The sequence below is a fragment of the Doryrhamphus excisus genome, chromosome 1, assembly GCF_030265055.1.
Source record: "Doryrhamphus excisus isolate RoL2022-K1 chromosome 1, RoL_Dexc_1.0, whole genome shotgun sequence".
NCBI lineage: Eukaryota > Metazoa > Chordata > Actinopteri > Syngnathiformes > Syngnathidae > Doryrhamphus > Doryrhamphus excisus.
This window is the reverse complement of record NC_080466.1, coordinates 4,601,232-4,625,132: the sequence shown is the minus strand read 5'-3', so window position 1 is coordinate 4,625,132 and position 23,901 is coordinate 4,601,232. Positions and strand designations below refer to the sequence as shown.

Sequence of the window (23,901 nt, the reverse complement as noted above, 5' to 3'; positions counted from 1 at the left end):
GGACTGACTGTATAATAATCAAAAGTGAAACCTCCAGCACGCTCGTTCACACGCAATAACTGTGTGCATGATAATGATGGTCAATTAAATTCATGACCTCATCTTGCAAAGAAATTAATGGCAGCAGAAACTTTGTCCAAAATAAATAATCACGGCAACTCCTTACGAGTTAAGGGAAAAATAGCCCACATATTAACAGACACTGTAGTTCAGCAGAATAGAATGTATCATTTACAGCCAATAATGCCAGCGCCCCTCTTCCAAGTAATTAATGACAGCAGCCACCTACAACTTAGTCAAACATCAACTTGTTTTTAAGAGATGTTTTGTATATCAGTGAATCAGGCTAAAGGGGAGCTATTATTATTACTATCATGCCCACTCCACTGTGATTGGTCACTCGCACAAAGTGCTTCCTAACGATGAACCATATAAGGAAGTCCGTCCATCTGTGACATCACAAAGGAACGGTTTTACCACACCTTTTCAAACAGAGTGTTTTGAGCAATGCCAAACTTCTTTCACGGCTCACTTCCAAATGCACAAACGTCATTATCTGAATCGTTGGCATCATTTAACGCGAGAAGACAACATTCTAACTACATTTATAGGCCAGAAAAGTGGAAAAAGCATAATAATAAGTATAATATTTACACCCTTGGCACCCTTTCTCACACATCACAAACCAACAGGAGCTCATCACAGTGTGGAACACATAATATAACAGTACCCCACAGACTATGTGGGTATCAAAATAGATGCTGACACACCAATATTCTGAAATGTGAATATTTACAAGTCGCGAGTTTGCAAGTCGATTTCGGTGTGCGCCCCCAAATGTTCTGCTGGCACTCCTAAAAGTTATAAAGTTAGGGGCCACTGTGCTCAGATTTTTCTCCATTGGTTTGGCTCATTTCTTGCAACAGAAATTACATAAATTTAAAATAACCTAGTACCATAATAAATAACCTCCAACCAACCTGGAAATTGCTCACAACGGAATTGATTTGGTCACTCATTCATTCATTCATTTTCTACCGCTTTTCCTCACAAGGGTCGCGGGGGTACACCCTGGACTGGTCGCCAGCCAATCACAGGGCACATATAGACAAACAACCATTCACACTCACATTCATACCTATGGACAATTTGGAGTCGCCGATTTGGTCATTTCGTCAAATTGCAAATGTACATGCCATGTGTAGGTCCATCTTGGTGAACAATTACTTACAGGAACCTACAGATAAAACCGTTATTCGACATTTAGCACAATTTTCAATTTAACAGATCATTCTGATCTAAACTGATGCTCCATTCTCAAGTATATTATTTTTCTCTCCAAAACATGCCGGCAGCTAGGAGACCAGTGTTCAATTCCACCCTCGGCCATCTCTGTGTGGAGTTTGCATGTTCTCCCCGTGCATGTGTGGGTTTTCTCCGGGTACTCCGGTTTCCTCCCACATTCCAAAATCATGCTAGGTTAATTAGCGACTCCAAATTGTCCATAGGTATGAATGTGAGTGTGAATGGTTGTTTGTCTATATGTGCCCTGTGATTGGCTGGCGACCAGTCCAGGGTGTACCCCGCCTCTCGCCCAAAGACAGCTGGGATAGGCTCCAGCACCCCCGCGGCCCTCGTGAGGAAAAGCGGTAGAAAATGAATGAATGAATGAATATGTCAGCTTCATTTCATTGGATACTATATATAAATGTTGTGGAACTTTGGATGAGTTGATTATTTAACAGTCAGATGAAACTAGAACTCATGCTGTGATGTGGATGGGAATCTGTGTTGTGAAACTCCTACTTTTTTTATTTATGCGTTTAAATTGCTGTTTATTCCATATACTGAACACAATTTTCGCATTACTCCAATGTGTGGAAGATACGTTCCGTTTGTGAGTAAAAATAGTTCCACTTTCCTTGGCAGATTGAGTGCAATGTGTGACGTCAAACATTGGATGGTATTGTTATGCTAACATGTAAAAAAGAAAATCATTTTTACTCGCAAATGTATTTTATCAGCTCGACAAAAAAACGACTTTTTTGCAGGTGCTTTTACAGGTGAACCCTGGTGTTGTACTGATCCATCCAAGTATATAAAAGCAACTTAGAAGGATCGTTACATTTTGTTGGCACAGAATTAGCTTTGAAGCATGACTGAACAGTTTTGGGAGATATATGAGCTTTTGCAAGTGCTGAAATGCAAGACTATTTTGGCAAAATAAGCTTTTACTTTGGGAATGTAATATCTGTTTAAAGAAATTATCCAAACCAATTGAGGAAGAACTGTAATTGACGCACGTCATACCGACAGACAGCCAGACACACAGAATGCGGTTGTTAAACATGACAACCATTTAGACAATTAGGTTATTCCACTTAAGGCTCACCTTGAACCCAAAATCACTGTAATTATCAAACGTGAGTGGCTGAGAACGCACTGCCTTCAATAAACATGACTCACATATCAACTGTGAGATCTTCTCCAATGTGACAGCGAAAGTGACGGGTGCGCACTTACCTTCCGTGACGTCAGTCAATCATCAGCAGAGCCAAATATACCAAACCAAAATGGAATTTGGACTGTGGTTCGACTTCGGTCTGAACGCGTTCAGTGACATTCAGTCAATTAGAACACAGCAGAGTGCAGCGTGTGTGTTCATTCATTCGTTCAGAAGCGGAAGCGTTGTCTCACTAACTGGCAGGAAGTTGGGTCCCATTCCTTTCAGAGGGGGATGTATTTTTGGCAAATACTTAGCTGCTTTTAAAGACACATGTGTTACGTCAAAAATTTAAAAGCAGAACATTTGATTAAATGATTATATCATTGCTTTATTATAATTAAGGGGGTATTGTATGGGCATGACATATTTTTTATATACATGTAGAATGTTGCAATAGCTGTGTTTAGACAGGAAAACTGTGACTTGAAAGATGCTGTGCTGGCTCCATCTAGCGGGTATGCAGCTCAAGAACTAAAAATATATTTTTGAATGAAAAAGAGGTCATATGGGTCCAATCACTTGAAAGCAAAAGTGAAATTCCAGTAACTTCAAGCTGTTGCTAGAAAAGCTATGTATTTAATTATTGATTATCCAGTTTACAGTATATAAAACTTATAATGTTTTAGTTTATACAAATGCATTTCCAGGCTTTTTCTATTAGAAAGTGCATTACTGAATACAAAATGATGAAACACTGCCTAGCTGGCAACCAGTCCAGGACCAGTGAGGATAACCGGCATAGAAAATGGATAAAAAAGATTAAACAGCTCACCCAACACTAGAACAAAAAAAAAATAACACAAAAATATACATAATACAGTTTTTTAAAAAATAGCAATAACATCGAATTCTTTCAGTTTCAAGATGACGAAAACAGTGACTGCGCTGTTTTTTATTTTAATTGTTTATCTCACTTGAATGTGGACCATCCGGTCCTTAGACACTCTTATTCATTGCTCCTCCCTAGTTAATTCTATGTTCCCCATTCCTCATTTAATTAATTGTTGAGGACAGTCATTAATTAACATCAATTAGAGGACAATTAGAGGACAATCTTCAGTTAACATAAATGTCTTGTTCTTGGACCAGGAACACTCCCAACATAAAAACCTCAGGTTTGACCTGACCAGGGGAGGCAGCGATAATATTAACTCCTCTTTCGCTGTGATATTTATATGAGTTTCACTCTGTTTACCTGTGCGGGTGTTTACCAGTAGCTTTGTGTTTTTAATGTTTATAACCCAAATAACTGCTTACAACAGAACAGTGTGGCACAGTTTATGAGGTGTATGCACCACGATGCACGACGACTACATTTCAGCAACATAAAAATCAACTGACCGACACCACCGCCCATCCGATGCATATTCTGCTGTACTGCACACAGACTGTAAACCTGCTTTGTGTTTGCGCTGTGCCTTTTTGCAGGGACACAGAAATAGTCACATCGCAATTGTAGCTTCTGTTGCAATCAGGGATACTAAAGCAAATGATGGACCTAACCCACTTCACCGGCCCTCTTGGGTGTGTAAATAACTGTGTAGCCTACCCAAAACAGCCCAAAATGATGAGCCATTGGGGTGGGTGCTATTCTTAGAGTATGTTACTATTTTGCTCAACCCTGTCACAAGGGCAGCTGAGTAGTACCGTTTAAAAATAGATTCTAAAAGCAGTAAAATAAATGTTATTTTGATTTGGTACCACTTCTGTAAACCACACCTGCATATTATATACAAAGAATGGCCAGGAAAAAATGGTACATATTTTCTTCCATGCAGGCATGGTGTACTAGTATATTTTAAAATTAGAATGATTTTCTGCCGTAAGATTTTCCTAAATGTACATGTTTACTGATTGAGAGAACTATGTTTTATACACTGTGCAAATACTAACATCATAAGCATGCTTCCCTTAGTCACTGGCCACCTCCACCCATGAATAATTTTCCTCCCTCCCCTACCTACATACAGAAGAAACACCCTTAATAACCAATCGCACGCTGACACAGACAGATGGTTATTGAGCTTGCACACTTCTACAAACCAGTCGCACAGGATACATACTTGGAGAGCACACTTATGCACACACATTTTGTAGCGATACTTTTTTTGCATCTGCCAAAATGTGCCTCAAAGTTCTCCTGCTCCTTAGCATCATTGGTGAGTGAATTTATTATTAATGTTAAGTTGTTAAGCAGTATCAAGTGTAAATATGCTTTTCAGGGACCTTATACTTGGGATGGAGGCAGACTGTGTGCAAATTGGTATCAGATCAAAGGGTTATTTGCTTGACTAATTGCCTGATTAATTTTGTATTACATGTGTTTGCGTGGAACCGAATATTCACACATGGAAGGAAAACCTTTTAAGGTCTCAGGTTCTTACACACTGCTAAGATTGGCATCTTTACAAGGGATGCACCGTATAGTGTAACCCAGATAAAGTGAAAACCTGAAAAGTGATCCTGAATTTCAGTTTTAGTCTCTATTAGTATTGTATCTATTTTTTTACTTGAATATTTAGCACCAGTTTGGTTAAGTTAGATGCATGGACTAACATATGTTGATCTCAATTTGAAAAAAAAAATTGCAAGTTGTTCCTTGTGTGAAATCCAGCAGTAAATGACCTTGTTGCAGGTCTAATCAAAAAAACTTTAAGGCTTTTCCACTGATATGGAATGGATTTCATCCAAAAAACAATACTTCCTTGAGACCATACCCATTGATTTTCCTGTTCAAGTTGTCCTTCATCCATCCATAATATGATTTACTGCAGTTAAACTTTATAAAATCCCACATGAATTAAAACATAAACTCAGTTTAAAAAGGACGGCCAAGCTAAAACTGAAATTTAGAACAGGACATACACATGTTATGCAAATAATTTCTCTCATTATTACATTCGGTAAGCGGCTTAAAATATTTGAACAAACATGTGGAAGAGCACTTAAACCTGCAAATAAAATGATGGTACATAAATATTAACGCAAGACGTTGGTGTGTCTAAATAGAACCGAAAATGTCTGTAAAGAAAAAGTAGGTCAAGAAGGATTAAGTTTGTGTAATTATGTTTAAATAATATGTGGGAAAATTCACATATTTCAGGTGAATTAATAATGGCTATTGTAAAAGAATATTTTACAAATTGAATTATGGCAATGGATATATTTTTAGAATTGCTATATATGTATGGTAATAAATAATATTTTCCTGTTCTTAGCTATCATTCGTCTAATGGATGTAATTTTTTTTCTTCTGTAAAGAAAAAGTAGGTCAACAAGGATTAAGTTTGTGTAATTATGTTTAATTAATATGTGGGAAAATTCACATATTTCAGGTGAATTAATAATGGCTATTGTAAAAGAATATTTTACAAATTGAATTATGGTAATGGATATATTTTTAGAATTGCTATATATGTATGGTAATACATAATTTTTCCTGCTCTTAGCTATCATTCGTCTAATGGATGTAAATTTTTTTCTTCTGTAGAGAAAAAGTAGGTGAACCAGGATTAAGTTTGTGTAATTATGTCTAATTAATATGTGGGAAAATTCACATATTTCTGGTGAATTAATAATGGCTGTTGTAAAAAAAATATTTCACAAATTGAATTATGGCAATGGATATTTTTAGAATTGCTATATCTGTATGGTAATAAATAATACTTTCCTGCTCTTAGTTATTATTCGTCTAATGGATGTAAATTTTTTTCTTAGATTCAATTTCCTGCACTCAGTTCCTGGCACCGCTGAACATGGGTGGAGTCATGGGGCAGGTACAATTGGACTCCGCCACCGACATGGCCACGGTCAACATTTCTGGTGCTGGGTCCTGCGGTGCCTTAAACTTTTCCCTCAATGAGTTTCCTGTCATGTACGGCCATTTTGCTGAACCATGCACTGAGGCAAACATCGGCGTTAGTGTTTTCACCTTTACTGCTGATCCCACCTCAACCTCCACTGTCAATATCTCAAGTCTCTTTCAACAACGTTCAAACCTGGATGACCTCTCGCTAACTCTGCAGACCTGTAACAACACTCAAGTATGCACTGTTGTAAGTTCTGGAGAAACCGTCTCAACAAGTCAGGCCAGGTTCAATGGAGAGATTGCTGGCAATGTTTACATCCGACGTAACCTCGGACAGAACAGCGCACGGGTCCTTACAGATCTTGTTACAGTCGGTCAAGTCAATGCCTCACAGACCAATACAACACTCTACGGCTCGGTGAGCTCAGCTGCAAGCTGCGATGTTCTCCTTGGCAGTTTAGATACCACCGCTTTGACAGATCTGGGTGTCGTTAACATCGGAACCCCTTTGCGACTCGGAAAGTCTCGCCTGGACTTGACAACCTTCCAGAACAACACTGCCTTTCTCCTCCTCCGCCCAGGATCAACTTTCATCTGTGCTAAAATCTATAATGTGCCCGAGAAACAAGTGAGTGCTCTCGTGGATATGAAAGGGATAAGTGGATACATCAGCTTCCGCCAGGCTTCCCCTTTTGATCGGACAGAGTTGAAGGTCGACCTGAGTAACTTGCGGAGCCTGGTTGGTCCGTATCACGTCCATAATTTTCCCGTACCTTCAGGCAGAACATCCTCCTCAAATCTTTGCTCCAATGACAATTTGGGTGGCCACTGGAATCCATTTGGTGTAAACACTAGTTCCCCAACATACCCCACTGGGCCAGGATCAACACACGACATGTATGAAGTGGGTGACCTCAGTGCAAAGCATATGTCCCTTGCAAATATGGCCGATGCAAATATGACATTTGAAGACTTCAACCTTCCTCTTTTTGGACGGAACAGTATTGTTGGTCGGTCCATTGTGATTCACCTACTAGATGGTGCCAGGTACGTCTGCGCCAGCATTGGCTATCCTGGTGAAGTCGTGGTCGGTAGAGCCAGGTTTCAGAGCTCTGTGGTTGGTGACATGGTGTTCACCCAGCTGAAGAACAATCCTCTATCTGACGTATCCGTTTTTGTGGTTCTGTCTTACGGAAACACCGCAATGGCTTCGACCAGAAACCACAACTGGCATATCCACACTTACCCCATCAGCTCAGAGAGGGACGATGACGAGATGCGCTGCAGCACAACAGGAGGTCATTGGAACCCTTTCAATGTCGACACGGAAGACATCAGCTATGATCTCCACTGTGGCCCATATACACCGATAGCCTGTGAAGTGGGAGATTATTCAAGTAAACACAGTGTCCTCAACCTCAGCGCCACAGTTGGGGGAGTGGAATCCAAAAGTTTCTTCACAGATGTCACTTCCTGGTTGCCAGGGTCAGGCGCTATTGGTCGATCTGTGGTCATACATCAGGCAGAAGGAGGAGGCCCAAGGATCGCTTGTGCAAATATCACCATGGTGCGTGTCCCCAAAGCAAGCCTAGGACCTTGGTTTGGTTCTGGCATGACAACCGGAAATATCCATTTTTACCAGTGGATCCCAAACGGCCCCACACGTGTAAACGTGTCCTTGTTCAATCTGAATGCCATGGCTGGTGGTTATCATGTTCACATTTTGCCCGTCAATCCAAACGATACAAACCCATGCTCAAATGCAAACATTATGGGACACTACAACCCGCTGTCCGTCGACATATCACTGTCCCCCCCGCCTGGAACTGGCACAGTTGACCAATATGAGATCGGTGATATCAGTGGGAAATTTGGATTGCTGACAGGCCTAACGGAATCTGAGGAGGTCTTCATAGACAGTAACCTACCATTAACTGGACCTCATAGCATCGTTGGAAGATCTGTGGTGATCCACTACACCAATGGATCCAGGTGAGAGCTTAAAGAACATGTTTAGTCTTCTGTACAGTTTGTATTGCGTAGGTATGCATGGTTTAGTACCTCCAGAAACAGGATGGAAAAAAAACAAACAACTGACCTCCTTTTGGAGGAGAGTGTAGAATGTTATCTGTGCTGTTGTTTGCTATCCATTGAAAGTGACTCAACAATCGTTCCATGTGCAAACAACCTGTAGTTTCGTGTTCATTTATTTGTATGTCAATGCACACTTTTACAGGATGCAGTGTGCGACCATATTTGCTGACCGAAATACAGATGGCGAATGGGTCAACGCCACGGCTGTTTTTAGTGGTTCTTTGAGCGGGACAGTTAAGCTGGTAAGCATCACAAGTTTTCACAAATGAATATTGAGTATTTATGTTGTAATGGTAAGATAGAGATTTGATTAGTACTAAAGTTGCATGAGGGATGTTCAAGAAGCCGAGTGTTAGTGTGAGTTAAAAGTAGCATTTATCAGAACCTATTGACTAAGAACTGGAATGGATTGAGTAAGGACCTCAAACAATGCACAACGATGAGCCAATTCAAGAAACAATACAAGCAGTTGATGTTTGCTAAATACAAGGATGAAGAGTCTTGAACCAGTCATGATGTGCTATATATATCACTATATTGACACTTACTATGGTACCCATTATGTCATTGGATGCTCATATCACCTCCTACTTTGGTACGAGGTGCATTATTAAAAAAAAAACCTTAAACTGTATTATGGAAAGCAGGAAGTGAACAAATGTAACAGTTACTGATTGTAAAAGTACCAGATGGAGGGGTAGGATTTAATAAGCTTTGCTTCTTCCTACTCCTTTTGGACATGTGGAACTGTGAACTGATTATGGGATGCACTCAATTGTAATCTGATGCATGTTCAAATGAAATGAAACCATTACCATTACCATAAGAACTGAAACTTAACAAGACAACATCTGAGTTAGCCCTCCACCAGGGCCCCCATGCTGAGCTCTGTGACATCCATCAAAAGGAGTTACCAAATGAGGAGCTAGGAGATAAAGAACATGCTTATTTTTTACTTTTTTTTTTTAAGTCTGCCTAAAGAGCGCAACATGCAGGACAACCCATTATTATGTAAGATATGTCTTATAGTATATGCCCAGATCCATTATCCACCTTTGGTTGGTCTTTCAGGTCCAGCAAATGTTTCCTGATGGAAGTAGCAGTGATACTACACTTCTGGTGAACGTGCAATCTTTGGCAAGAACCAACGTAAGCATGACATACTTACTGTGTACTGACTTCTACAGTATGTCTGTTCTTGGAACAATATCATTTTTTTTTGTTCGTTTTGCTTGAATGATAGATCCAACAAATAAGGTTTGAAAAGTAAGCACTGCAATTTCTATGAAAACAATGAACGCAATCATCTGTCAAGATTCAAGATGTTTGTCATGTGTACAGTCAAAACAGAGTACTAACAAATACAATAAAACGGGGTTGGGCTATAGGCGATGTACATCACAAAACAGTATAGCAGTTGAAGTTTAGCCATTGCCAAAAAAAGAACAGTACAAATATACTGTAAAATCATGTATGCATTTTCTTCAATTACTACAATTTCAGGTTTATTGCACAGTTTTAGCCGGATTGAAGAAATATTGCACAGTGTGGTTCACAGCTTATACATTCTCCGTCCAAAAGTCAGATTGCTGTTTTTAGTCACTGTTGTAGCTGCGACATGGAAGACGCGTGAACATGAAGTGAACATGCACATGACTTTTACAGTAAATGTTCAGTCCGGCACAAGTAGGAACTTAATGAAACAAAAATGGCAGACCACGTAACTGTTACTGTATTCTTGTAACACCTCTCCAGCTAAGTAAACGCTTACTAAATCAAGTACCCAGCAGTCACAAACGAATCATTGAACACTCCAGGATTCTTCAAGGTTTTGTTGAATTGGTTCCCCAGCAATGTGTCGCAGGCCGCATTTTGAGCACCCCTGCATTGCTTACAAACTTGGATTTCTTTGAAATGAGAACATAAACTGAACAAGTCAAGCAGTTTATTAACAAAGGCAAGCAATGTATTGAATTACACTATCAAGTTCTACGACTATGTGACATGGCAGCGATCAGATGTCAGACAATGATGTGCAATGTGATCAGGAAATAAGATAAGGTGCGCTAGAAATGAAAGAATTATGGAGCTGCAGCTGTGGATGTGAATGAGTGGAGATAGACTAAAAAATAGCTATTTCTTTTCTCATGGATTTGCGTGATTAAAAAGATATCAGAAGTCAGAGTAAGCAAATGCTTCCATCTCAAAAACAGATTTTTTTGCAAACAAAAATTGCAAGAGGGCGGCACGGTGGTCTAGGGGTTAGCGCACAGACCTCACAGCTAGGAGACCAGGGTTCAATTCCACCCTCGGCCATCTCTATGTGGAGTTTGCATGTTCTCCCCGTGCATGCGTGGGTTTTCTCCGGGTACTCCGGTTTCCTCCCACATTCCAAAAACATGCTAGGTTAATTGGTGACTCCAAATTGTCCATGGGTATGAATGTGAGTGTGAATGGTTGTTTGTCTATGTGTGCCCTGTGATTGGCTGGCGACCAGTCTAGGGTGTACCCCGCCTTACGCCCGAAGACAGCTGGGATAGGCTCCAGCACCCCCCGCGACCTTCGTGAGGAAAAGCGGTAGAAAATGAATGAATGAATGAATGAAAAATTGCAAGAAAGCTTCGAGTTGGGGCGCATTTAGTCATCTGGCAATCCAATCTACTTTATTTATATAGCACATTTTATAAACACTATTTCCAAAGTGCGGCACAAACTAGTCACTGGGGCCTGCCACATAATTTTTATTTTTTTATTTATTTTTTTTACAAAAAGTGAATAATTTAGACCACTTTTTTCTTGCTTTTGAAATCTGTTACAATTATCTGTCAATTTAAGATACTAGTTACATAGCCATGTTTACATTACCCAAAAAATGTTTTGAAATATTGTTTATCATCTTCTAACAAGTGCAAAATATGAGAAAATGTCCTTAATGCTTATGAAAAATTATGCATTTTAATGTATTTCTAAGCACGTAAATTAAGACTAAAACAGTAGTCTGTACTTTAAACTGAAGAAAAAAATCAATAATCGGTTTTAATGAAGCGTTTGGGGGACGCTGGAAATTTTGGGGCCCCCAGCAATTGCCTGTATTTGCTTAATAGTATGTCTGTCTGTAATCTGGAAAAAGCATTACATGTAATCTGTTTTTCTGTATTTTCTATCTACAGCTCACCGAAGCATCGCTGTTCATAGGCAACTACCAGTGTACTGATTACCAGGGAACCTTTAACCCTTACAACATGACATCAATGGTGAGACAAAAAGGCTTGGGCAATGCTTTTTTTTTAATGAGAACTGGTTAATTATTACTATCTCAGTACAGTACAGTACTCGTACAGTAATGTTACTACTGTATGAATATGCAAATTTGAATTAACTGATCATTTTTACTAGCATTATTTGTGGAAAAACAATTTTTTTAATTATTTACATTTTTTCAAAAAGTATTCTCTAGTCCAGTGGTCACCAAACTAAGGCCCGGGGGCCGGACACGGCCCACTTCCACATTTGACCCGGCCCCCTGAACAATAAAGCATGTACATTTTTCTGTCATAGAACTGGAAATGGTAACCTATTGTGACGTGACTACAACCACACTTTGCCCCAGTCATAGAACATAAACAAACATACGACTCTGACCCTGGCCCCCTTCAGAGGAAAGAAAAGTCATGTGGCCCTCACTGGAAAAAGTTTGGGGACCCCTGCTATAGTCAGTGTTTCATATTTTTACATTTATTCTCTTTTCAGAATCCCAGCTGTTCTCTCGACTACCCTCTGAGCTGTGCAGTGGGGGAGGTATCAGCAAGACACGGCCCAGTCAGCTTGACTCAGGAACAACTCTACACTGACAGTATCATTGAGCTTTCTGGGGATAGCACAGGTGACAACACACTCTTTGCAGTTCCTGGATAAAAAAAAAAAAATTGTTTATTACGCTTGGTGACATGATGAATGTCAGACCAAAGTACAGTTTAAACAAGGCATATTTTCTCAATGCTTTGACTTCAAATAAGACGATAGTGTGAATACTATGAGTAATAACTCAAAAGTGGTTCTCATTTTATGTCTTTCAGTGTTACAGCATTTTGTGGTTACAATGTCAGTCCCATAAATTAGTACCGTACAATAGAAAAAAACTTTGTTATGGCGGAAGAATATATAAGTGGTCACAACTATGCTCACTTTTCAAGTTTAAGCTCCGTTATGTCTCCCAAGTGTGATGCAGACTTGAGGTGGAAGCTGAAAAGTGACACCTTAAAACGCTCATTAGAGAAGAGGAGACATTATCGTTGATTGCATGCCTGGTCCAAGCCGCTCAAACACTGCAACCATCATCAAGAATGTTAAAGGGGATCTATTATGTTAATTTTTTTACCCTTTGTATTGAGTTGTGGTCTCCTATAGAGCAGCTACAGCAATGGTCTGTTTTAATTTATTCCACACACGGCCCCCTGTGATTGGTCACACGACCCAAAGTGCTTCATAACTATGAACCATATAAGGAAATCCACCTCTCTGTGACATCACAAAGGAACGGTTTTACCACGCCTTTTAAATCTGAGTGTTTTGAGCCATCCCAAACGTCTTTCAGAGCTCACTTCCAAATGCGCATACCTCATTATCTGATACTTTGGCATTGTTTAATACGAACAATACAACATTCTAACTACATTTATAGGTCAGAAAAGTAGAAAAAGCACAACAGATCTTATTCTTCTGTATTGTCAAACATACACCCGATCCCTGAGTGCCACCAAGTGGCCCAATTATGAGTAATAACTACAGTATCAGCACAAAGAATTAAGATGTTATCTTTTGAACATGTGAAAGGATCTTCTACTATGAAATCACTGACAGTGACGCATAAACTGCATGGTGGTACATACGTTTATAAAATTCCTCTTGCTGATACAACAGAGACCTATCACACTCTCAGAACGGGGCAAATTGTGCAATTCAGCAACCAAAACTTATGTTTGTTTCTTTTGGCTTTTTCCTGATTACGGAGTCACCACAGATCTTTTTTGATCTGCATAGTGATTTTCTGGAGCCCTTTATATCCTGGATGCCCTTCCTGATAAATACCGATAATGCTTACAAGTGGAGATTCGAATGCAGGGCATCCGTTCCAAAGTCCAAAACATTAACCACTACACCACGCCAGGCTCGCCACAGCAGATCTTTTTGATCCGCATACTGATTTCAACCAAAACATATGCGTTTCAATAATATATGGCATTTGTGTTGCTTGTGGTCATAGTGGTCCACAGATCTGTGGTCCTGAAGGACGGTGATGACATCATCGGATGTGCTGACATCCTCCCAGTATCTCCCTCGGCAACCCAGACCTTTCCCACAGTGGGAAATTACAGCAGGTGAGTGTATAAATATCATATATGAATATCATATTATAGGTCTTCTTAAAGGGAAATAATTATGCTCATGTTTCAACCCTTTGTATTGAGTTGTGCTCTCCTATAGAGCAGCTACACACAATAACCCTCACAGAAAACTAAAAGGTGCATTATTTAAAAAAAAAAAAACTAAACTGTGTTATAGAAAGCAGGAAGTGAACAAATGTAACAGTTACAGATTGTAAAAGTACCAGATGGAGGGGTAGGATTTAATAAGCTTTGCTTCTTCCTACTCCTTTTGGACATGTGGAACTGTGAACTGATTATGTGATGCATTCAATTGTAATCTGATGCATGTTCAAATGAAATAAAACCATTACCATTACCATTACCATTACCATTACCATTACCATTACCATTGCCATTGCCATTGCCATTACCATGGTTTGTCTCAACTAAGGAGAAACACCCCCTAATAACTGATCAGGAACAGTTAAGTATAATTCCCTTATGAAAACAAATTAAATGTGTTTTGAATTCTAGGTAGATGGTCGACCAATCATTGAGTTTGCCATTTCTCTTTAAGCTCACGGGAGATTTTTTTTTTATTTTTAACTGAAGGATTTTAAGTTGACAGCTGTTTCTTTAATGTAGTGCTCATCATAAACAAGAAATAATCACATAAATTGTAATTAATTAAATATCAATAACTTGCTGGTAAACAAGGTGATAATGTCCTTTTTTACCCCCCCAGCTATGAGTTCCGGATGAGGGTTGCTGCTGCCCTGCAGGTAGCAACAGCAAGAGTGACTATCCTTGGCCGTAGTCCCATATCTATAAATAATGGAACATGCCAACAAGTGACCTTTATGGTATCAGGTAAGCAATAAGGCAATTCTAAAACAATATTTAAATACAGACAATAACATGGGTGGCGACCAGTCCAGGGTGTAAACCGCCTCTCGCCCAAAGACAGCTGGGATAGGCTCCAGTATACTCGCGATCCTAATTAAAACTGATGGATGAATGGAACATGCAAATGGACGTACAAATGGAAATACATGTGGTAGAATGAATTGGGTTTAACACAATACAGTGTAATACAAACCTGGAAACATAACATACACACAAACATAACACACAAACCAAGCCTTTAATCCCTCAGAAATCCTCATCTTGGAAGGCCTTTCTTTAGTAAAATGTTTTCAGTTGCCAGTTCAATTGTGATTCTCAAGTATGGACAACATATGTGTAACTGAGCATTGTCTTTCTATTGAAGGGGAAGTTAGTGCAGATCTTCTGAGCTCTGTCAGAAACAGTGAGCTGATGGGAATGTTCAGAGAGTCGGAAATCTGCCTCCCAGGTGAGTGTGCTATGTATTGTGATCCTCAGATGTGAATTTTTGAGTGAATAATGCATTCATGAGATTTCACACGATGCGTTAACATTCATGTTTACCGGATCAACACATAGAATGACGACACAAATGATCAATGATAGTGAGTGATGTAAAACATTCTGCATTTCTAGGACAAGAGCTTGCGATCATGCAACATTAAAATATGACAATAATTTTTGTTTAAGAGAAAAGCCATGGCAGCTAGAAGCAGACCGTGAGCTATGGCATGATACTACTTGCATGATAATAAACCTCATATAGAAGTGGCAGTGGATGGGAACCACACGTTAAAGGGATGGATTGAATTCTTGACTTGTTGTAACGACATCCCTATCGATAGTGACTTACCCCCCATTTGTTTATGTGAGATGAGTTCTGGTCAGCTTTTGAGGTTGAACATAGTTCCGGTTAATTGCGTGGCCCAATTAAGTCAAGAGTTTGGTTTCTCAAAACAACATGTGTTGGAAAGTGTAATTCATCTGCATCACAAAATCGTTTCCCCAAAAAGTCAAACCTCTCAATCGCTTGGCGTTACTTTCTCAGTACACACTATAGGTGCAAGTTTAATTCTATTTTACTACGTGTATGTAACGAAAAAATCACCCCTTGTACACTTGGGTACTTCAGGAAATTTCTGATTATTTAATTAATAACTGACATAATAGCTCTGTTAATATTTCAAAATGATTTTCCCAGATTCCTGCAGTCAGTTCCTGGCACCGCTGAACATGGGTGGAGTCAAGGGAGAGGTACAATTGGACTCCACCAATGGGATGGCAACTATCAGCATTTCTGGCGCTGGATCCTGCGGTGCCTTAAACTTTTCCCTCACTGAGTTTCCTGTCATGTACGGCCATTTTGCTGAACCATGCACTGAGGCAAACATCGGCGTTAGTGTTTTCACCTTTACTGCTGATCCCACCTCAACCTCCACTGTCAATATCTCAAGTCTCTTTCAACAACGTTCAAACCTGGATGACCTCTCGCTGACTCTGCAGACCTGTAACAACACTCAAGTATGCACTGTTGTAAGTTCTGGAAAAACCGTCTCAACAAGTCAGGCCAGGTTCAATGGAGAGATTGCTGGCAATGTTTACATCCGACGTAACCTCGGACAGAACAGCGCACGGGTCCTAACAGATCTTGTTACAGTCGGTCAAGTCAATGCCTCACAGACCAATACGACACTCTACGGCTCGGTGAGCTCAGCTGCAAGCTGCGATGTTCTCCTTGGCAGTTTAGATACCACCGCTTTGACAGATCTGGGTGTCGTTAACATCGGAACCCCTTTGCGACTCGGAAAGTCTCGCCTGGACTTGACAACCTTCCAGAACAACACTGCCTTTATCCTCCTCCGCCCAGGATCAACTTTCATCTGTGCTAAAATCTATAATGTGCCCGAGAAACAAGTGAGTGCTCTCGTGGATATGAAAGGGATAAGTGGATACATCAGCTTCCGCCAGGCTTCCCCTTTTGATCGGACAGAGTTGAAGGTCGACCTGAGTAACTTGCGGAACCTGGTTGGTCCGTATCACGTCCACAATTTTCCTGTACCTTCAGGCAGAACATCCTCCTCAAATCTTTGCTCCAATGACAATTTGGGTGGCCACTGGAATCCATTTGGTGTAAACACTAGTTCCCCAACATACCCCACTGGGCCAGGATCAACACACGACATGTATGAAGTAGGTGACCTCAGTGCAAAGCATATGTCCCTTGCAAATATGGCCGATGCAAATATGACATTTGAAGACTTCAACCTTCCTCTTTTTGGACGGAACAGTATTGTTGGTCGGTCCATTGTGATTCACCTACTAGATGGTGCCAGGTACGTCTGCGCCAGCATCGGATATCCTGGTGAAGTCGTGGTTGGTAGAGCCAGGTTTCAGAGCTCTGTGGTTGGTGACATGGTGTTCACCCAGCTGAAGAACAATCCTCTATCTGACGTATCCGTTTTTGTGGTTCTGTCTTACGGAAACACCGCAATGGCTTCAACCAGAAACCACAACTGGCATATCCACACTTACCCCATCAGCTCAGAGAGGGACGATGACGAGATGCGCTGCAGCACAACAGGAGGTCATTGGAACCCTTTCAATGTCGACACGGAAGACATCAGCTATGATCTCCACTGTGGCCCATATACACCGATAGCCTGTGAAGTGGGAGATTATTCAAGTAAACACAGTGTCCTCAACCTCAGCGCCACAGTTGGGGGAGTGGAATCCAAAAGTTTCTTCACCGATGTCACTTCCTGGTTGCCGGGGTCAGGCGCTATTGGTCGATCTGTGGTCATACATCAGGCAGAAGGAGGAGGCCCAAGGATCGCTTGTGCAAATATCACCATGGTGCGTGTCCCCAAAGCAAGCCTAGGACCTTGGTTTGGTTCTGGCATGACAACCGGAAATATCCATTTTTACCAGTGGATCCCAAACGGCCCCACACGTGTAAACGTGTCCTTGTTCAATCTGAATGCCATGGCTGGTGGTTATCATGTTCACATTTTGCCCGTCAATCCAAACGATACAAACCCATGCTCAAATGCAAACATTATGGGACACTACAACCCGTTGTCCGTCAACATATCACTGTCCCCGATGCCTGGAACTGGCACAGTTGACCAATATGAGATCGGTGATATCAGTGGGAAATTTGGATTGCTGACAGGCCTAACGGAATTTGAGGAGGTCTTCATAGACCGTAACCTACCATTAACTGGACCTTACAGCATCGTTGGAAGATCAGTGGTGATCCACTACACCAATGGATCCAGGTGAGAATATGTGCCTTAGTGTTTTTGCTAATATTTAGAGGTGTGTATCAATAAAAGTATAAAAAAAAACAATGAATAAAAGTGGGGTAATAGTAGTGTAGGCATGTACCTGGAGAAACCTCCTGGGACAAAGAAAGATCTGTCATCCTTTTGCCGATGGTGTAGAATGTCATGTGCTCTGTGGCTCTTCCTACTTGTGTTTTTTATGTTCTCTATTCATTGAGGTGACTCAACAAGTTTTCTTTGTGAAAACTCCTTTTTACAGGATGCAATGTGCTACCATCTCTGCTGACAGAAATACAGATGGCGAATGGGTCAATGCCATGGCTGTTTTTAGTGGCTCTTTGAATGGGACAGTTAAGCTGGTAAGCAGGCTAATTCTTCAATATCATTTTGTCCAACTGGTTTATTAAACCACTTTTATTCCCAATGAAGTACATACCCAGTTTGGTTAAAAATTTGGTTTGTCCGATAAAAATCACAGAAATGAGCCGAACTGCCACAAAAACATGACAGTGTATTTGGACAGATAGTGAATTACAGGAAGCTGGGTCACACTCATTAGCTTAACTTAGCATCCGTATGTCGGTGGGAAGAACCTACGGACCCGACCAACTACCAAGCTGACCAAGACAACAGCTGTGTCTGTCAGCCATCCTCTATTGACCCCATGCTGTGCTCTGTAACATCTATGAAAAGGAGTATTTAGGTAGAAGACAATGTTGTTTTTTTGTTTTTTTTAATCTGCCTGGCTCCAAGCACAAAATCAGGACAACATCACCCAAATCCATTTTCCATCTCCGTTTGGTCTTCCAGGCTCAGCAAATGTTTCCTGATGGAAGCAGCGGTGACACTACCCTGCTGGTGAACCTGCAATCCTTGGCAAGAATCAACGTAAGAACTGCATACATTTATTTTTTCTGAAAACTGAAACATTTTAGAGCAAGTTTCAAAGAAGAAGGTTTGAAAATAAAACATCATGATTTACACTATTATTACTGTAACCTCATGTTGTTGAACTATTTACAATACTACAGCCTTTGGCCCTACAGAATTTGGGCGGCCAGTTGCTTTCTAAGTATTTCAACTTTTAACATACAAACTGGTAACATGACTTGCAAGTCGGATGTCTTATTTAGTAAAAAAAAACAAAAAACAAAAAAAAACTGGAAAATTAAATGACATAGTTTGATGTGGTCTGATGTTTAAAGTGCTCCTGAGGAAAGGTGACATGAGAACATCCAGCTGATAGTATAACACTTTGACAGATAAAATTAGACAAATAATTCAAGGAAAATTATAAGCATTAAATAGTGTGAGTGTGTGTGTGTTAAATATATGTTCTGACTCCCCTTGGACAATTTTGTTAAGTCAATGCGGCCCACGAGTCAAAATATTTGCCCACCCCTGCAGTAAACAATTGTTGACTGACACACGATTCTATCTGAGTACTCTGTCTTTGGTATTCATTCATTCATTTTCTACCGCTTATCCTCACAAGGGGAGTCGTAGGGGTGCTGGAGACTATTTCGTCTTCAGGCGAGAGGCGGGGTACACCCTGGACTGGTCGCCAACCAATCACAGGGCACATATAGACAAACAACCATTCACACTCACATTCATACCTATGGATAATTTGCCGTCACCAATTAAGCTAGCATGTTTTTGGAATGTGGGAGGAAACACACACATGCACGGGGAGAACATGCAAACTCCACACAGAGATGGCCGTAGGTGGAATCAAACTCGGGTCTCCTAGTTGTGTGGCCTGCACGCTAACCACTTCTCCACTGTGCAGCTGTGTTTTGAGACAAATATTCTTTTTATTTGCAGCTCACAGAAGCATCACTGTTCATATCCAATAACCTCATCGGCACCACCAACAACAGCCAGTGTTCTGATTACCAAGGAACCTTTAATCCTTTCAACATGACATCACAGGTGAGACGAAACCACTTGGATTAGAATCGCCAATCAGCAGAACATTATACAATGATCTTTGACAGCATTAATTGTGATTCAAAACTACATTTCATCTTTTTACATTTATTCTCTTTTCAGAATTCCAGCTGTTCTCTCGACTACCCTCTGAGCTGTGCAGTGGGGGAGGTATCAGCAAGACACGGCCCAGTCAGCTTGACTCAGGAACAACTCTACACTGACAGTATCATTGAGCTTACTGGGGATAACACAGGTGACAACACAGTCCTTGCGTTGACTATATAAAACGCCTATTTGTATTTTATTACTGTAAATGGTTGTGTCAAAACAGAAGAACCGAAACTAAGCATAGAGTACTTGGATGCCAGACCCAAGTGTAGTTTAAACAAGGCATACTTCCTTCATGCTTTAGCCAGAAATGAGACAATAGAGGGACTAACACGGGTATTAACTAGCTGTTCAACCGGAAAGATTCCATTACAGTTTCTGTAGATGGTGTTTATATATTTTGAGTATACAATCTGTGAGGAGTCATCTTATGTCTATTTTGTTGTTTTTGTGCACCAAGTGGTTCTTGGTGTGTACACAATCTTAGGGATTTATGACCTTAATAAAGTTTATAAAAAGTCAAGGTCACTTTTACACACAAATTCAACAACTAAAATATTTTCCTTTCAATAATATATGGTGTTTGTGTTGCTTGTTGTCATAGTGGTCTACAGGTCTGTGGTGCTGAAGGATGGTGATGACATCATCGCATGTGCTGACATCCTCCCAGTATCTCCCTCGGCAACCCAGACCTTTCCCACAGTGGGAAATTACAGCAGGTGAGTGTAGAAATATCCTATTTTAAGTCACAAACATAAATAACAAGAAAATTATTATGATGAACTTGATTGTTTGTGCACATTGTAACAGTATTATTGTATTATTGTATTATGTATTACTATTATTATTATTATTGCAGGAACACCCCAAACAAATAACAAGAAATAGGTCAGTATAATTCCATTCTGGATTTGTTTTGAATCAGGTGTTCCGCCGATCATTGAGTTTCCAATTTTTTTTTAGGGTCATGGAAGATTTCAGTTAAAACTGAAACATTTAAAATGTATTAATTTGTTATTTGACAGTGTTTATGTGATATTATTATCATAAAAATTAAATTATCAAAGGAATTATCCTCACTAGAGTGCCGGGATTATGCTGGAGCCTATCCCAGGTTTCTTCACCCTGGGCTGGTCGCCAGCCAATCACAGGGCACATATAGACAAACAACCATTCACACTCACATTCATACCTATGGACAATTTGGAGTCGCTAATTAACCTAGCATGTTTTTGGAATGTGGGAGGAAACCGGAGAAGAGCCACGCATGCACGGGGAGAACATGCAAACTCCACACAGAGATGCATGAACGGGGAAACAGACCTGGGTCTCCTAGCAGTCTCCTGCGTGCTAACCACACTCCACCGTGCATCCAATGGAATTTAATTGAATTAAATATCAGTAACTGGCTTTCAAGTTCAACTTTTCAATGTTTTCTTCCCCCTCCTCCCAGAACTGATTTCAGGCGTAGGGTTGCTGATGTTCTGCAGATGGTACCAGCAAGAGTGACAATCCTGGGCCCCAGTCCCACATCTATAAATGATGGAACATGCCAACAAGTGAAATTCATGGTAGCAGGTATGCATTGAGTCACACCCTCTAAAATTTGGTTGGCCTGCCTTGAGCTTTGATTACACACATTTGCTGTGGTATCCTTTCCACAAGCTTTTGCAATGTCACTAGATTTATTTATGTCCGCAGTTGCATAACCAGTTTTGGTTTTAACTAATGAATGCAAAAATTAATTTAAAACAACAAAAATTACATTCATGTATCTACCATCATTTTTATGTCAATATGACTATAAATATAATGCATAAATACATACAGTATACAGTCATCCCTCGTTTATCACGGATAATTGGTTCCAGACCCAACTCTGTTAAGTGAATTTCTGTGAAGTATTATTTATATAGTTATAATTTTAAATATAAATAAATAAATAAATAAATAAATAAATAAATAAATAAATAAATAAATAAATAAATAAATAAATAAATAAATAAATAAATAAATAAATTATATATGAAAAAAATAAAATTAAAAAAAATATAAACTGAATATTGTTGTATTCAGAACATAGAAAACCTACTTACGACCTAAGTACAAGGTTTAACACTATTAGAGCCCTATAAACATGTCATAGCATCCCTATAGTCATTTCTACACTTTTATTACCCAATATAGTAGTAATACTATAGTAATAGTAATACTTCTTGTCGTGGCTAATGCAACATAGCATTTGTATAGAGTCACAAACTTAGAGTCCGACATTTTTTCAAGTTTTATTGCCAACCTTAACACCAAAATAAAGATTTTTTTTAAATTAATAATAGACGGCATTCAACCACGAAATGGTTAATTAATAGCGTGATGTTTCTATATGTTTCTAAATCTATAACGTTGTAGTCACAGCTCAAAGAGATACACACTATTTTTGCCTGGCATGTCAACATTTTAATTATCATTGAGAAGCATGACGAACTTATGTGTTCTTTCTTTTCTCAAAGGGGACGTTAGTCCAGAGCTCCTGATGTCCGTCAGAGATAGTGAGCTGATGGGAATATTCAGAGAGTCAGATATCTGCCTGCCGAGTGAGTGTTTTTTTTTTATAATACCATCCTCAGATGTGTAATGTAAATACTTAAGTGAGAACTGTATTCCAGACTCATGTAGTCTTGACTGGTTTTGGTGTGTACATGTACACACATCTACATTTATAAAAGCTAAATAAGGGTAAGATGAAATGGAACTACGGTATAATTGCATATTTCATTTACAATGATTAGGTTTGTGGAGTTTTCAGTTTTAATTCTTAATGTGAATGACGTGATTTTATCTTCACAGGAAGTGCAGGTTTCCTGTTGGGGTCCACAAACATTCTCATCGCTGTGATGTTTGCTGCTGCTTGCCTGCTATCTTGATTACACAACTTAATTATAGTTTAGACATACCGCCATCTCCAACCTCATGTTGTTGATCTGAATGTGTTCATGGAATAAGAGTGCGCCGCAGGTTAATGTGGTCACGTGACCTTCACAAATGATGTATTAATAACAACAAACTTCACTTTCCATATCATATATCATTCGTGTATTTGCACTATTAAGTATTTGGGTGAGATCGGTTACCATTCCAAAACTCTTGTATATATGGATGTACTATATTTTCATGTACATTTGTATGTAAATTTGATTAAATAAATAAATCCACTGTTTCTAAAGTGTGCACCAGTTATTTTTAATTCATGTTGATTAATAATTGTAAGCCAAAATTATACCTTGAAGAGTGTCTACTTTTCTGACCTATTAATGTAGTTTAGAATGTTGGATTCTCGTGTTTTATTTATTCCACCCATGGCCCGCCTCCGGGCATGCCCACTCCGCTGTGATTGGTCACAAGCCCAAAGTGAGTCCTAACTATGAACCATATAAGGAAGTCCGCCCCTCTGTGACATCACAAAGGGGCAGTTTTACCACGCCTTTTGAACCCTAGCCTTTTGAGCCATCCCAAACTTATTTCAGAGCTCAATTCCAAATGCGCTAACATGAGAATACAACATTTTAACTACATTTATAGGTCAGAAAAGTGGAAAAAGCATAATAGGTCCACTTTAAGAAAAAATAAAACAATAATATTTTCATTTTCAACTCATTAGAAAAGACTAATTAACTTACCGCTAACCGTGGTAATTTATTTCATTAATTACGTCAAACCTTTTTAGCATAATGCATGCTCATGAGGAAACGCTCTCTGTTATGATTTTAATGTTATTCTCACATGACCACATCAACAGCAGTGCAATTCCAACCACAGCTTATAGGTAAATACATGAAATAAGCCACACCATTACACTTATTTGATATATTACTGTTGTACACCACTGAAAAATACACCAGCAAAAATAAACATTGT

The 23,901-nt window shown here is 39.6% G+C and overlaps 2 protein-coding genes across 3 annotated transcripts in view; one reads left to right on the top strand and one right to left on the bottom strand.

Annotated features, from left to right (window-relative positions):
* The window catches only part of add3a (adducin 3 (gamma) a), a 94,809-nt gene extending 92,122 nt beyond the window's left edge, over positions 1-2,687 (bottom strand). For both annotated transcript variants that reach the window (XM_058064919.1, XM_058064995.1), the window contains exon 1: positions 2,524-2,687. The gene's annotated coding sequence lies outside the window, so the exon portion shown is untranslated. The remainder of the gene's footprint in view (positions 1-2,523) is intronic.
* A 1,843-nt stretch (positions 2,688-4,530) lies between these two features.
* Positions 4,531-23,191, top strand: cusr (Copper-only SOD repeat protein). Its single transcript, XM_058045939.1, has 18 exons — positions 4,531-4,665; positions 6,224-8,306; positions 8,551-8,650; positions 9,480-9,557; positions 11,579-11,662; positions 12,159-12,291; positions 13,672-13,786; positions 14,520-14,644; positions 15,045-15,128; positions 15,861-17,937; positions 18,203-18,302; positions 18,754-18,831; positions 19,771-19,878; positions 19,999-20,131; positions 20,591-20,705; positions 21,440-21,564; positions 22,497-22,580; positions 22,834-23,191. Exons 1-18 carry the CDS (start codon positions 4,629-4,631, stop codon positions 22,908-22,910), a joined length of 5,736 nt encoding a protein of 1,911 aa, XP_057901922.1. The 5' UTR covers positions 4,531-4,628; the 3' UTR covers positions 22,911-23,191.
* The last annotated feature ends 710 nt before the right edge of the window (positions 23,192-23,901 follow it).

What these genes read in the sequence shown, in the direction of transcription:
- cusr (XM_058045939.1), top strand. Translation starts at nt 4,629, where the DNA reads ATGTGCCTCAAAGTTCTCCTGCTCCTTAGCATCATTG. An exon ending in CACTACACCAATGGATCCAG is followed by an intron (nt 8,307 to 8,550) that starts GTGAGAGCTTAA and finishes ACACTTTTACAG; the next exon opens with GATGCAGTGTGCGACCATAT. An exon ending in GCTTACTGGGGATAACACAG is followed by an intron (nt 20,132 to 20,590) that starts GTGACAACACAG and finishes TTGTTGTCATAG; the next exon opens with TGGTCTACAGGTCTGTGGTG.